The following is a 12,291-nucleotide window of genomic DNA, read 5'->3' on the forward strand; positions in this document are numbered from 1 at the left end:
AAAACAAACCTGTTTGATGAATGCACAATTTGTTCAGCCGGATAATCTCCACGTCTACTTTTATAATTTTCGAATCATAAATCTAATGTCCAGAAGCTAAATGCTAACGTTATGCTATAAAGGAACTACAGCCGAGTCCAGCAGCACGACTTCAACGTCACGCCAACTTCAGATCCATATTCAAACACACAGATTCTAGATGGTACGAGTTGAAGCATTTGTTTGAACAGTCTGCAGGAGGCAGGGACTTGCTTTCAAGCAGAACAGAAACTAACTTAGAGGAGTGTTTACGTGTTCGGCGTAATGACGTACAACGACCTCCACGACTTCTGTAGTCCTATTCAGCCACTTGGTAACAACCATCGTTTCTCAGACACGTCCACTCTTCAGAAATCACCAGTGGGGTCACTGCTGATGGATTTAATGTCCTAGAACAAAACGTGATCCGTCACTTCAATGTGTCTCAACCACAGACCTTAGTTCCAGATATTTTCCTAAATCCTACGGAGAGATTACATTGCTTTTTGGCGAAGGAAACGGAAGTGGTAAAATCCTAACTTCTGGGTTTTAGGACGCGTCACTGTGGCACTCCATTGGCTCATTCCCTAATTTTGCCCAAATAATTTAAAAAAACAGGCCAAACACACTCTTATTTGAATGCAACTGTGTTTTTAGGATGCCGAAAGTAGTGACCATGCTGTAATGTTAAAATGCTGTAATCTACCTGAATTTACTCTATCCAGTTTAAATACATCTCTACTGCAGCAAGATACTCTGANTGAAAAGTGTGTGTGTCTGAAACGCTATGTGATACAGTACAGTTCACACAGCACATGTTCTGTAGCTGCTATTGCACTAAATGGTAACACTTGAATACGTTATGCAAATATGCAACTTGTTTGTTGAAATGTTAATAAATGGGAGCTTCCTCAAACAGCCATCTCTTTCCCGACAATCCCCTCTGTGCACGAACCCTTACATATGGTAATTAAACATTAAAACACCTGCGGCTTATAGTCCAGTGCGGCTTATATATGTACACATCATTCAATTTAGCTGCTGCGGCTTATATTCAGGTGCGCCTTATAGTCCGAAAATTACGGTAACTGTCTTTTTAGGATGCAGAAAGAAGTGACCATACTGTAATGTTAAAGTGCTGTAATCTACCTGAATTAACTCTCTCCAGTTTAAATACATCTGTACTGCAGCAAGATACTCTGAGTTTACTAAATGATCTATATGCACATTTCCTCCCAGCTGTGTGCATAAAGGAAGGAAGCACTGTGGTGAGGGGGGGTCAGGTGAGCAGGAAACTGTCGTACAAGGATCACGTCGTGGAGCTGGCGTACGACGGAGGAAGTCCCTGCGCCGCGAACCCCGACCTCAAACACAAAACCATCATAAACTTCATCTGCAGGTACGTTCAAGCTTTCCCCTTATTTTATTTACTATTTATCTTTTCATTTGATTTTCTCCTTCAACTGCCTGTGTGTATGAAACGCTCTGCACAATAGGAGAAGTACACTCGCCGAGCATAGACTTTCACTAAGGCCGTGTCCTTAAGTGAACAAAATAATATGTAAATACGCCCCCGTGATTCTGATCCGCTACGCAAATCAGTTATCTTGCTGACATGAATAACAAAAGCAGTCGGAGAATACAACCTCATTGACAGAGGAGTGTCTCTGAGGCGATGGTACTTTGTGTGTTAACCAAGTCATTATTTTAACATTGAATGTGCCAGTGTTCTCCCTTGGCTGATGTTAAATTGGCCGTAAAAAAAACCACTACAAAAACACGTGTACATTTAGAACAGTACAGAATAACTGGAAAATATTTTTTAAAAATACCCTTAATCTTGTAATTCAATCACAGCTTTTGTTGCCGTTTAGTTACGTTTTCCATTTACTATTTTATATACAAATGCAGGGGTAGACATTCAGGGCAAAATTCCACTGGCCCGGAGCATTCGTCCAAAAGATCGACTAATAATGAAAAAAATTCACACATTTGTTGCAATAGTAATTTAACTACATTACTACTTGTACTACAACATTTGAATCATCAGTTCTTCCTCATTTTCCTCAATTGTTCATATTTGGTTTATTACAATAATTATATTGTGGTCATTGTTAAAAGAAAAAAAGGAGGGTGACATTTCTGCTATGAGTATTTGTATTTGTATAATGCGCTTTCTGCCTTCCTGTCATTAGGAGTTAGAAATGTAATGGCTATGTAATAGATTAGATTAGAACCTTCATTATCCTAAACTGCTGGGACATTGCCCGATAGCGAGTATAGCTTTTATATTTGTTCTACTCTTCACTTACTTGTCAGCATAGTTCGGCATTGATGTACAGAGCCGACAGAAGACCTTGTTTATATCATCATATCGAAGCCAACTCCATCGATCAAGCTGGCTGAAACTTTCTCTCCCTCTTCTTCTCATACTCCCTGTCACTCTCCTTGAACTCCTCCGGTGACTTTCTTTTATTTGAAGATTGTTTTTTGCCCGGCCGGTTACCGCTGGTATTAAAAACATTTTAGCGAATGGTTAGGTGGCGATCCGAAGCAAAAACAGCTGTTTGCTTTTCAACCAACAACGACAACCGCCTCACGAAACGCTATGTTGTAGAATAAACAAAACAATTTAACAAAATTGCTAGTCAACATACCACAGGACCATTTTTTTTTTTTTAAGCAAGATTTTGAGTGGCCCGAGCGGGCAAGTAGAAAGTACGTTATGCTGCCCCGGGGGGTCTAAATAGTGCTTCCGGGCCAGCGGGCCATTTATAATGTCGAGCCCTGGACAAATACATACATTTCTGTCACCTTTACATCGAATAAAAACATCCAGCGGAGTACCTTTATTTCATTTATGTAAAGCCTTGTATCTCAAAGAATGTATTTATAGATGTTTACATGGACTGCCCCCCCCCTTAGGGGAATTCATCCACAAAAACACAATGGACGCTGCACTAGGTCAGAAACCAGAGGAGACTGTGAAGTCCACCGTAGACGGACCACCTTTGGACAAAATGTCCTCTCCATTAAATGCAGCTCTTTGTGGAATAGCCTCCCAACTGAGATACGGGATTGTCCCACTCTCAATAGCTTCAAAGGTCAACTCAAAGAATGGTTGTGAAGAAACAAACAGACGTGTAATCACCGCTAAATGCACTTTAACACAGGGGTATCTCCTCTTGCACTTTATATTACACGTCTGTTTGTTTCTTCACAACCATTCTTTGAGTTGACCTTTGAANCCCCCTTGTGCAAAGGTGTTTTCAGTCAGTTTGTCATCAGTTTGTACCAATTGTGTATACTGTATGCAATCTGTTGGAAACACAGGGTATATGCAGGAATCCTGAAGTCAGATGGAAAACCTTTTAAGACCTTTTTTAAGAGCCTTTCTTACATTTGAAGACCTCATCGCCACTTTGAGTCTTAACCGGTTACCTTGGCAACACACTTTACCTCACACTGACTATATACAGTATTGATTGTCCTTCCTCCTTATCTTCCAACCATTTGGACGCAAACTTGCATTTCCCCATAACGATGTTGCTTAGCAACCGGCGTAAACGGACCTTCGTGCTATCAAGCAGTGAGCGTGAGATGTCCTGTTCAGATGACGTGAAATCCAACGGGATGCCATCAATAAACTACACAGAATCACACTACACACCTACGCAATGATTACATTCAGGCAGACTGTAGAATACAACCTCTTTGGACCATTTATATACTTATTGAAAACAAGCTACAAAGTGTAATACCTTGGAAAATGCCCTTTAATACTTTTTAATAGCCTTCATTTTCGCTAAATTGATTTATCAACTTTTAATACTTTTGAAGACCCCGTGGACACCCTGTAACAACATGAAGTTATCTATAAAAGGCAAAATACAGCTAACTAACACGTATGGTTGTCTATCCATTTCCTAACTCTGTCTTTCTTAAACCCTGTGTAGACACATTAGTGCCTCATTTATCTTTTAATAATGTGGGAACATTTCGAGATGTGTGGCCTTAGCTTGAGGCAGTCTGTGTGTTGCAACAGGAGAGATGATGGTGGCTGTCAAGTTGAGGGTAGCAGAGCAGAAATATCACAGCAGCAACAACAACAAGAGAGAAGAAGTATGAAAACAAAGACAACAAACTCTAAACATCGAGAAACACTGAGGTGTTATTGCTGCCACAATCTCTGCAGATTGGCTCCACGCCCTGTCTGCCTTTTTCGTTAATACTGTAATGGCTTAACGGATAGTTTGGATTGTTTGAAGTGGAGTCATCTGAGATCATTATTTACAGCACGCCCCCAGTTTGGAGAAGCAGAGAGGAGTTACTGCACATAAGCTAAGCAATGTGCTCCTGTAGACGGGGGAATCATGCAAAACCTATTTTAGCCACCTAAAAGAAAGGCCCATCTATTTAGAATATTTTTAGTTACCGTAATTTTCGGACTATAAGGCGCACCTGAATATAAGCCGCAGCAGCTAAATTGAATGATGTGTACATATATAAGCCGCACTGGACTATAAGCCGCAGGTGTTTTAATGTTTAATTACCATATGTAAGGGTTCGTGCACAGAGGGGATTGTCGGGAAAGAGATGGCTGTTTGAGCAAGCTCCCATTTATTAACATTTCAACAAACAAGTTGCATATTTGCATAACGTATTCAAGTGTTAGCATTTAGTGCAATAGTAGCTACAGAACATGTGCTGTGTAAACTGTACTGTATCACATAGCGTTTCAGACACACAAACTTTTCAACTTTCAAACTTAAACGGTGCGCTCCCAGCGCACGTACCGGCAGTGATCTACAGCAGTGGTTTTCAACCAGTGGTACGGGGACAAACTGTCTCGCTCTCGTAATGTCTGTCTGTCTTGCTCTCGTTCTGTCTCTCGTACCACTCTCGGTTCCACTTTTACTTTTGCGCGCTACCTGTCTCACTCTTTTCCGGCCTCCAGCTTTTCCTTCTGGAGCCCGCCGCTTAAAGGTGGGGGGCGCGGACCGGCCATAGAGCCCATAGAGTTAAAGGTGGTGGACTGTAACCTGTAAAATCCATAGATTTAGGAGGTCCCCTAGTGGCCGTTAGCTGTACAAATCCATAGATTAGCCGCACCGTTATATAAGCCGCAGCGTCGAAAAATGGGAAAAAAGGCGCGGCTTATAGTCCGAAAATTACGGTAGTTTATTTGTGTTAATGTTTGACTTTGGTGAAGCAGAACTATCCCTTTTAAAATATGGGTTTACTCAGAAAAGGCTCAGATGCAAACCTTAGGATTTTAAATATCAATAGTGGGGCATTTATACAAAAGTTAATCAGAGAATTGTTTTTCATTTTTAATGAAGCCCTATCCGTGAGTTGGTTCTGTTCAACACTGACCTGTTTTCATTAGAGTCCCCTTTGTGGATCGGCTCAATTCAACGCTGAAACTCCTCATATGGATGATCTGGAGCCTAGAAAGAGACAAACATTAACATCTTGACCAAAGAAACAGAACATGCCTCACAACTGAAAAACTAATCTGAAGTTCTACTGCTATCTAGTGGCCAGAAGCACAACATAAAAAAGGGGACATACCTGATTACGGAACAGTATTGTGAACAATAAATCCTTGCACTATTGCATAACACTTAATCATCGAGTCCCAAACAGGAAGCTGAGCCTTAATGTCGGTTTAATATCAGCTTGTATAACGTGTTATGCTGTATTTAGAGAGAGATGTGTTGGATCTTACTGTACATATTTTCTAAGAACAAAATAAAAGTAAACTGTGGCTTCAGACTGGTTGTTTTGTGTACTGAAATTGGTAGAACTCAGTTAACCTTACTTTCATTCCAACCTATTTTCAGTGAAGCGTAGAAAGCTTATTGACGTTATGTATTTAAATTTGTTCTGATAAAAGGTTGCATTTCACTATTCGTACAGTACGTACCTTCGCAAAGCTTGTCCCAGGCAGCAGGGCAATCGACCGCAAGGATACGCAGGCTGGAAACATCAGACCTACGACAGAGACAGAGATAAAGAGAGATGAGAAGCAGATTACAATGTGAAAGAACACATGCAATTTCTAAAAGTCTGTGTGAGTGGGAGGAAACACTCGATGGGTCCAAAACCACTGACCAGAAAAAGTTTAAAAATTATACATTTGAGAAATTCATATTTTGCAGCACCTCGCTCTAAGTGCGGATAAAGTCAACGACTGTAAACTATTTAAGAATAAGCAAGAACATATGATTGGATTACTAAGGCGTAGTCCACACAGGTACTTTGTGGGTTGTGTTTAGGCTCTAAATGCATGGTGATGATAGGTCACTTAAGTAAGGACCTTTTGGGGATAACACACGTTTTTGACATTGTGCATGTTTATTAGCGCTTCATTTGCATTTTCATCATGACTGGACAGGAAGATTACATCAGTTTATAAAAAACACCTGTGTACGTGCACACATGATGCATGAAAACGTACATTAAAAACATCTGGTGTGTAAAACAGAAAGTGTAAAGGGCATGTCACCTTCTCTTATCCCTTTAATCGGATTGATCAAAATGCTATGCAACTTGTTAAGAGACATGTTTCCTTTCTTTAAACCACACCTCCAACTGATATCAAATATTTTCTGAGAGGTAGTCGCATTAAAAAAACATCACTGTAAGGATCTAAGAAGCGGGCTGTTGAATAAGACGGATCACAGTGAAGGGCCTAAGGAGAAGATTCTGGGTTCAAGGCAGTTACGAACACCTCCGAAACAAAAAGGGTTTAACTTGCTTGGAAACACCTTCAACTCTTATCCTTTGCTTTGAAACTGCAGAAAAAAGGACTACTTTGACACACCAAAACATGTCTGTAAACTCAACGATTGGCCACTGCAAAGCTCCCAATCGATTCACATATGAAGTCCTCTCCTGGGTGATGGTTGTGGAGTACGTGCTGGGTCTGCCTCTCAACCTGTCGGTCCTCTACATCTTCATCTTCAGGTATGAAGTAACACAATCTCTCTTTTAATGACTATTTACTATTTTCAAAAGTGAGTAGAGAAAGCCTTCGGGGAGGGGAAAACGTTCAACTTGTTTACGTGATTCTTCAGTTCGGTGTTTCCCGTCTTTAGCCCTCTCGGAGTGATTCAGACACTAATACGCCTCCAAAGAAAAGTCAACGAGGTCACTTGGGGATAGCATAGATAGACACATCCACGTGACTCTGACCTAATATTAATTATGCCAAAGTTAAAATGTTTACATAGTTTTGAAAAGCTTCTCATCTACTGTGACCAATTAAAGTTGTTTCTTGGTTTATTAAATGATCCGCTGCATTTCCTGTCTGGTTGCAGGAACAGATTCATACAACTAGCTTTGAGTATTAACACATTGAATCACCATCCAGAGTGCTCTAAATACACACTAAAAGGATTGATAGATAAGAAAGAACAACGAATACATCAAGCAAATAAAAAACGAAACATTAAACAAAGAAATACACAATCAAAACATCAATGTTAAAGGGATGTTATTATTATAAAGGCTTATTAAGTATTAGGGTAGGCTGTACTTAAAACAGTGAACTTGCTACACATAAGAACCATACTTCATTTAAATTGACTTCTCACGAAGTGCAGTTTTAACCAGATGATCCGTGTCTGCTAATCTTGAGATAAACTGATAAAGTTGTAGAGCATAGTGTGCTGTGATTAAAGATAATCTGCAGGAGAGTCAGCAGGCAGGATGCACAATTGCATGTTGCCACCATTCAATTATACATCGCAAAAAGATTTAAAAAACGGCAATAACACAAAACTCATAGTCCTGCATTAAAACATGCATCAATGTGCCGATAGAAGATTTCTGCACAATAGTTCTTATTCAAGTCTTCATGTTTTAAACACTAAGCAGAGTGCTACAGTTTAATGAATGAATTGTCAGATTAGAGTTGGGCATGGATTCTGTAAAATAAAGCCAGGAACCGCAAAATAATACTGTTTTGTCAATGGCTTCCTCTTTCAGGTACAAGTTCTGGAAGAACAAAAGTATCTTCCCGTTCAATATTGTGGTTGCGGACTTCTTGCTGATGGTCTGTCTTCCTGCCAAGGCTTACCATTACCAAAATGGCCAGAGACGCAGCCCAATTAAAGACGTGTGTAAGACGATGCACTTCTTGCTGTGTCTCAACCGAGGAGCCAGCATGGCCTTCCTCATCACGCTCTCCATCGACCGATACTTCAGTGTGGTTCAGCTCGGGAGGAGGAACTTTGTCAAAGTGCTGAAGAAAACGCCTCAAATCTCCATCCTCATCTGGGTTCTCTTGCTGCCCCTCACCATCCCCACTATGGTCAACACCTTCGAGTGCTGCAACAGCTTGAGAAATGAAACTTTTCTAAACGATGTGACGGACCTCTTTAGAGAGGTACTGTCTTAGTTACTTTTCTTTGGATTTGCTTTAGTGCGCAGTGCCTGATGCTAAGGATACAGAAAACATGTCGACCCGACCTTGGGCAACATACTTCAGCCCTATTTGCTCCTGATGGCCAACAACAGTGTGTGAATGTTAGTTTCCTTGAGCAGGTAGCACCTTGTATGGCAGCCTCTGTGTGAATGTCTGTCAATGGGTTAATATTAGTTATGCAATGTACAAAAAGGCCTTAATAATTACGGCTATTTTATACTCCAATGTTAGAGAACCAATCTTACTAAAGCTTTCAACCCTGAAGAACTGTGTATCTGTATGAGCTGTCTGACTCAAAGTCACTTTTCTTTTTAGATTGTCTACTTCGCGCAGATCCTCATCCCCTTCATCATCCTCGTCTACTGCAGTGTGCGCATTGTGAACCGGCTGCGGAGGAAGACCGTGGGCGAGAAGACCAAACTGAGGCGAGCGATGCTGTTGGTCATATCTGTCGTTGTCGTGTTCACCCTCTGCTTCCTGCCAATCACTATAGCCAGAGTGGTGCTGCTGGTTGCCAGGCTTCAGAAATGGCAGAGCGAGAACGTTGTGGTTCAGGTGTACGACAGCCTCATGGTGCTGTCTTACATCGACTGCCTGCTAGACCCGCTGGTTTGCTGTTTCTGTATCTCGGGTTTTAAAGATGCTTACATTTCCACCTTCTGTCCAACGTTTCTTAAGAAGAAACTGTTGAAAGCTGAACAACCACAATAGTAATTACGAATTCTAACTAAGAAATTCCTGAGGACACTGAAAAACACCAGTCAGGTTGTCTAAACGGCCAAATATTAACAAAGCATGGATAGACGACTTCTCTGTGCAGTGTTAATTCTACTCTGACTCATCAATTAAGTTGAATGGTTTCATCTGAAGATTTTTTGTTTTACTGACACTGATTAAAAAATACTTGTCTGCTTCTTTTGAAACTCATGTTCTTCCGTGTTTTGATTGAGAAATTGACACCAAAACCCATATTTTCTTTCCCAAACTCACTTCAATTCTAAATCTACTGTAAATATAAAGAAAATAAGAACATATCTTAAAAAAAATTCAAGAGCGGTGCAAAGTACATCATCATCCATAGCTGTTTTTAAGTGTTCAGTAATGGACTTTTTCCTTAATTCATTGAGATCTGGTGTAAAACTGAAAACAAATACATACTTGTTGCATGATCGGATTTATGGTCTGCAGTTTTGCTCTCCTCATTTGTATATCTGCAGACATCGTTGGACAGCACTCAATCAGTTTTCAGAAGACCATTCCAAGATTGTATTCATCTGAATGTCACCATCTGCAAATAATACAAGTTGTTAAAAAAATTAAAATGCCACAGAGCAATGATACTATGTGTTTTCATTTTCAGAATTAATCTAATACATGGGACAAACCAAATTAATCTAGAATGGTTTTCCACTTTTTTTTTATATATACAGTATATAATTTTTAAAACCAAACTAATATTCCCACCAGAAATATCAGTTAAATATCTGAGTGGAAGTGAGGTGCAGCTAGCTTTGTCAAGGTGTAACATTAGCATAATGCAAAGGAACAAATAGGCAGCGACAAAACGGGTTAAAAAGGTTATTTTTTTAATAAAACCAAAACATATTGTTATATTTAAATCTAGGAATAAGACAGGCGTTATTGTGACATCAAGAAATGTCTTCAACGCTGTGGTAAACTAGTGACTTAGCTAACAAATTAGCTAGTTTAAGTCATATATGAGTGACCTGCCGTTTTTTTTTAATTGGCTTTTGGGTAAACACTTAGTAAAAATGCTTTTATTTGAAAGTATTTGTTTTAATTATCAATTAAAAGTAAAATGTCAAAACTATGACTGTTGTAACATATATAAAACGGAGTATTTCAAAACTGTCCTTACAGTTGAAAACCAAACTACATTCAAACTGCTATACATTTATGTAAACTAGCTTAAAATTAGTAACCCTTCATCTTTAAAATGTCACATTCACGTAAATAGATAACAAACATAGTATTTCTCACTTCGGGTAAAGAAAAATGAATGAAATTTGATGAAAAGCAGCATTATATTATTTAAGGATCGCGTAGAAAAATAGTTACCTTGAGTGTCCCAGCTGGTGACCGTTGAGTGAAGTTGACCGTTAGTACAGTGTATCCGTTACTGAGGCTAGTTTGAATTCGACCTAGTGTTAATCCCTTAAAGTGAAATGAGGCCACAAACATAACTTTTTTAACCTCCCAACAGGTAAACAGGTGGATATTCAACTCACTTTTGGTTATTGTGACGTCAAGAAATGTCTTCAACTTTCTGGTAAACTACAGTGACTTAGCTAACAAAAGTTAGCTAGCTTAAAGAGCCTGTGACAGCATCCCAACAACTGTTGTGCAATGAAATATTGGGCTACTAGTCATCTCGAACCGTCAGTTTAAAAAAGAAGGTGCGATACCGTTCCGATAAATATCAATAATTTCGAACATCGCAGGGAAATTCCGTCGACTCATTTTGAAGTTTTGGGGGAAGCCGGAAGTGACGTCAATGCGGGAACGCTTCACTGTGCGGCGAGAGAGCCAAATACGGGTTGTCATGTGTAGAAATGGTGAATTACTGAGTTTAGGCACGTTAATAACGTTTTAATGAAGTTGACTACGGTATATTCATATTTGTCAGTGCTTACATGTAAATTCGGCGAACATAAACATAAATGATCGTGGTGAAGATGATGATTAAATTAGGAACACAAATCGGTAGTGAGAGCTGCTGAATTTGTACTCCCGTAGGATGTGATATAAAAAAATGGATTATTTTTGTAGTTGTAAACTAAAGTGGATTACACTACATTTATTAGTGCTTTCATGTCAATTCGGCGAACATGATACATTAAATGATCGTGAGGATGATGATTTAAAAATCGTTTGTTTGAGCTGGTTTAAACCGGTCTGCATTTCCTGATGAGAAAACAAACAGATGATTTTTGTAGTTGTTGTAGTACACCAACATGGATTAAACGTGTGTTTTTTTTTACCACAATGTTGGGGAAATTAATGGATAAAATGCACGGATTATTATTATTCCCACTCCGATCGGGACACTAGGTCCACCGTTTCCCCGCAGCGAGGCTCCCCCGTTGACAGTTTACGTTGGCTGGGCTGGGTGCAGTGGCGGACTGGCCGTCGGGACGAATCCCGATGTGCCGGTACCGAAGTTGGCCGGTCGGATAAATCACTAGCACATCCCCCACTCCCCCCGTTGACAATTTACTAGCGGTACCGAAGTGGGCCGGTCGAGAGTCCCGGGATGATTTTTAGTCCCAGTCCACCACTGGCTACATGAATGTATGATCACCCATATTGACGCACCTAATTCAGGCTCCAGGATGAAATGACTGAGGGGGCTGTTAAAAAATCAGAGGGGGCGATCTTTTTTTCACAACAACAAAAAATACTGGCAATGTAATGAATTGACACACCAAGCTTTTTTCCTTCTCACTGCTCTACAATCTCTTTGCTTCTTTATTTTTATTCTGGATTTACCCCTCTCATTCTGTTCTTTTCCTCTGATCTTTAATAACAGATAGTAGATAGTTGATAGATAGATGGCTGCACTTTGGTTAACAGACTAACATTGATTTCCTCAATTTATAAATGTTACGATATCTGAGAGGACCCAAACGCAGGACACGGCAGAGTGTTAAAAAAGGTTTATTAGTGAACAAACGGTGCGGGAAGGATAATCCGGCAGGAGTGGCGAGGAAGTGGAGGCTGGTGACGACAACACGGCGGTCAGAGAATGATCCTGGAGCACAGGAAGAAAACACGTTAGCGTCAGAACATCCAGAAATAAGGTAGCTGATAATGCTGAG

General features: G+C 40.0%; 1 protein-coding gene across 1 annotated transcript; it reads left to right on the plus strand.

The window, feature by feature from the left end:
- Positions 1-6,022: 6,022 nt before the first annotated feature.
- On the plus strand, positions 6,023-9,163 carry LOC104957179 (12-(S)-hydroxy-5,8,10,14-eicosatetraenoic acid receptor). Its single transcript, XM_010784788.1, has 3 exons — positions 6,023-6,990; positions 8,014-8,413; positions 8,768-9,163. The coding sequence occupies exons 1-3, from the start codon at positions 6,854-6,856 to the stop codon at positions 9,161-9,163; spliced, it is 933 nt and encodes a 310-aa protein (XP_010783090.1). The 5' UTR covers positions 6,023-6,853.
- The last annotated feature ends 3,128 nt before the right edge of the window (positions 9,164-12,291 follow it).

This window comes from Notothenia coriiceps, unplaced genomic scaffold, assembly GCF_000735185.1.
Source record: "Notothenia coriiceps isolate Sejong01 unplaced genomic scaffold, NC01 NC01_scaffold00026435, whole genome shotgun sequence".
NCBI classification, from domain to species: Eukaryota; Metazoa; Chordata; class Actinopteri; order Perciformes; family Nototheniidae; genus Notothenia; species Notothenia coriiceps.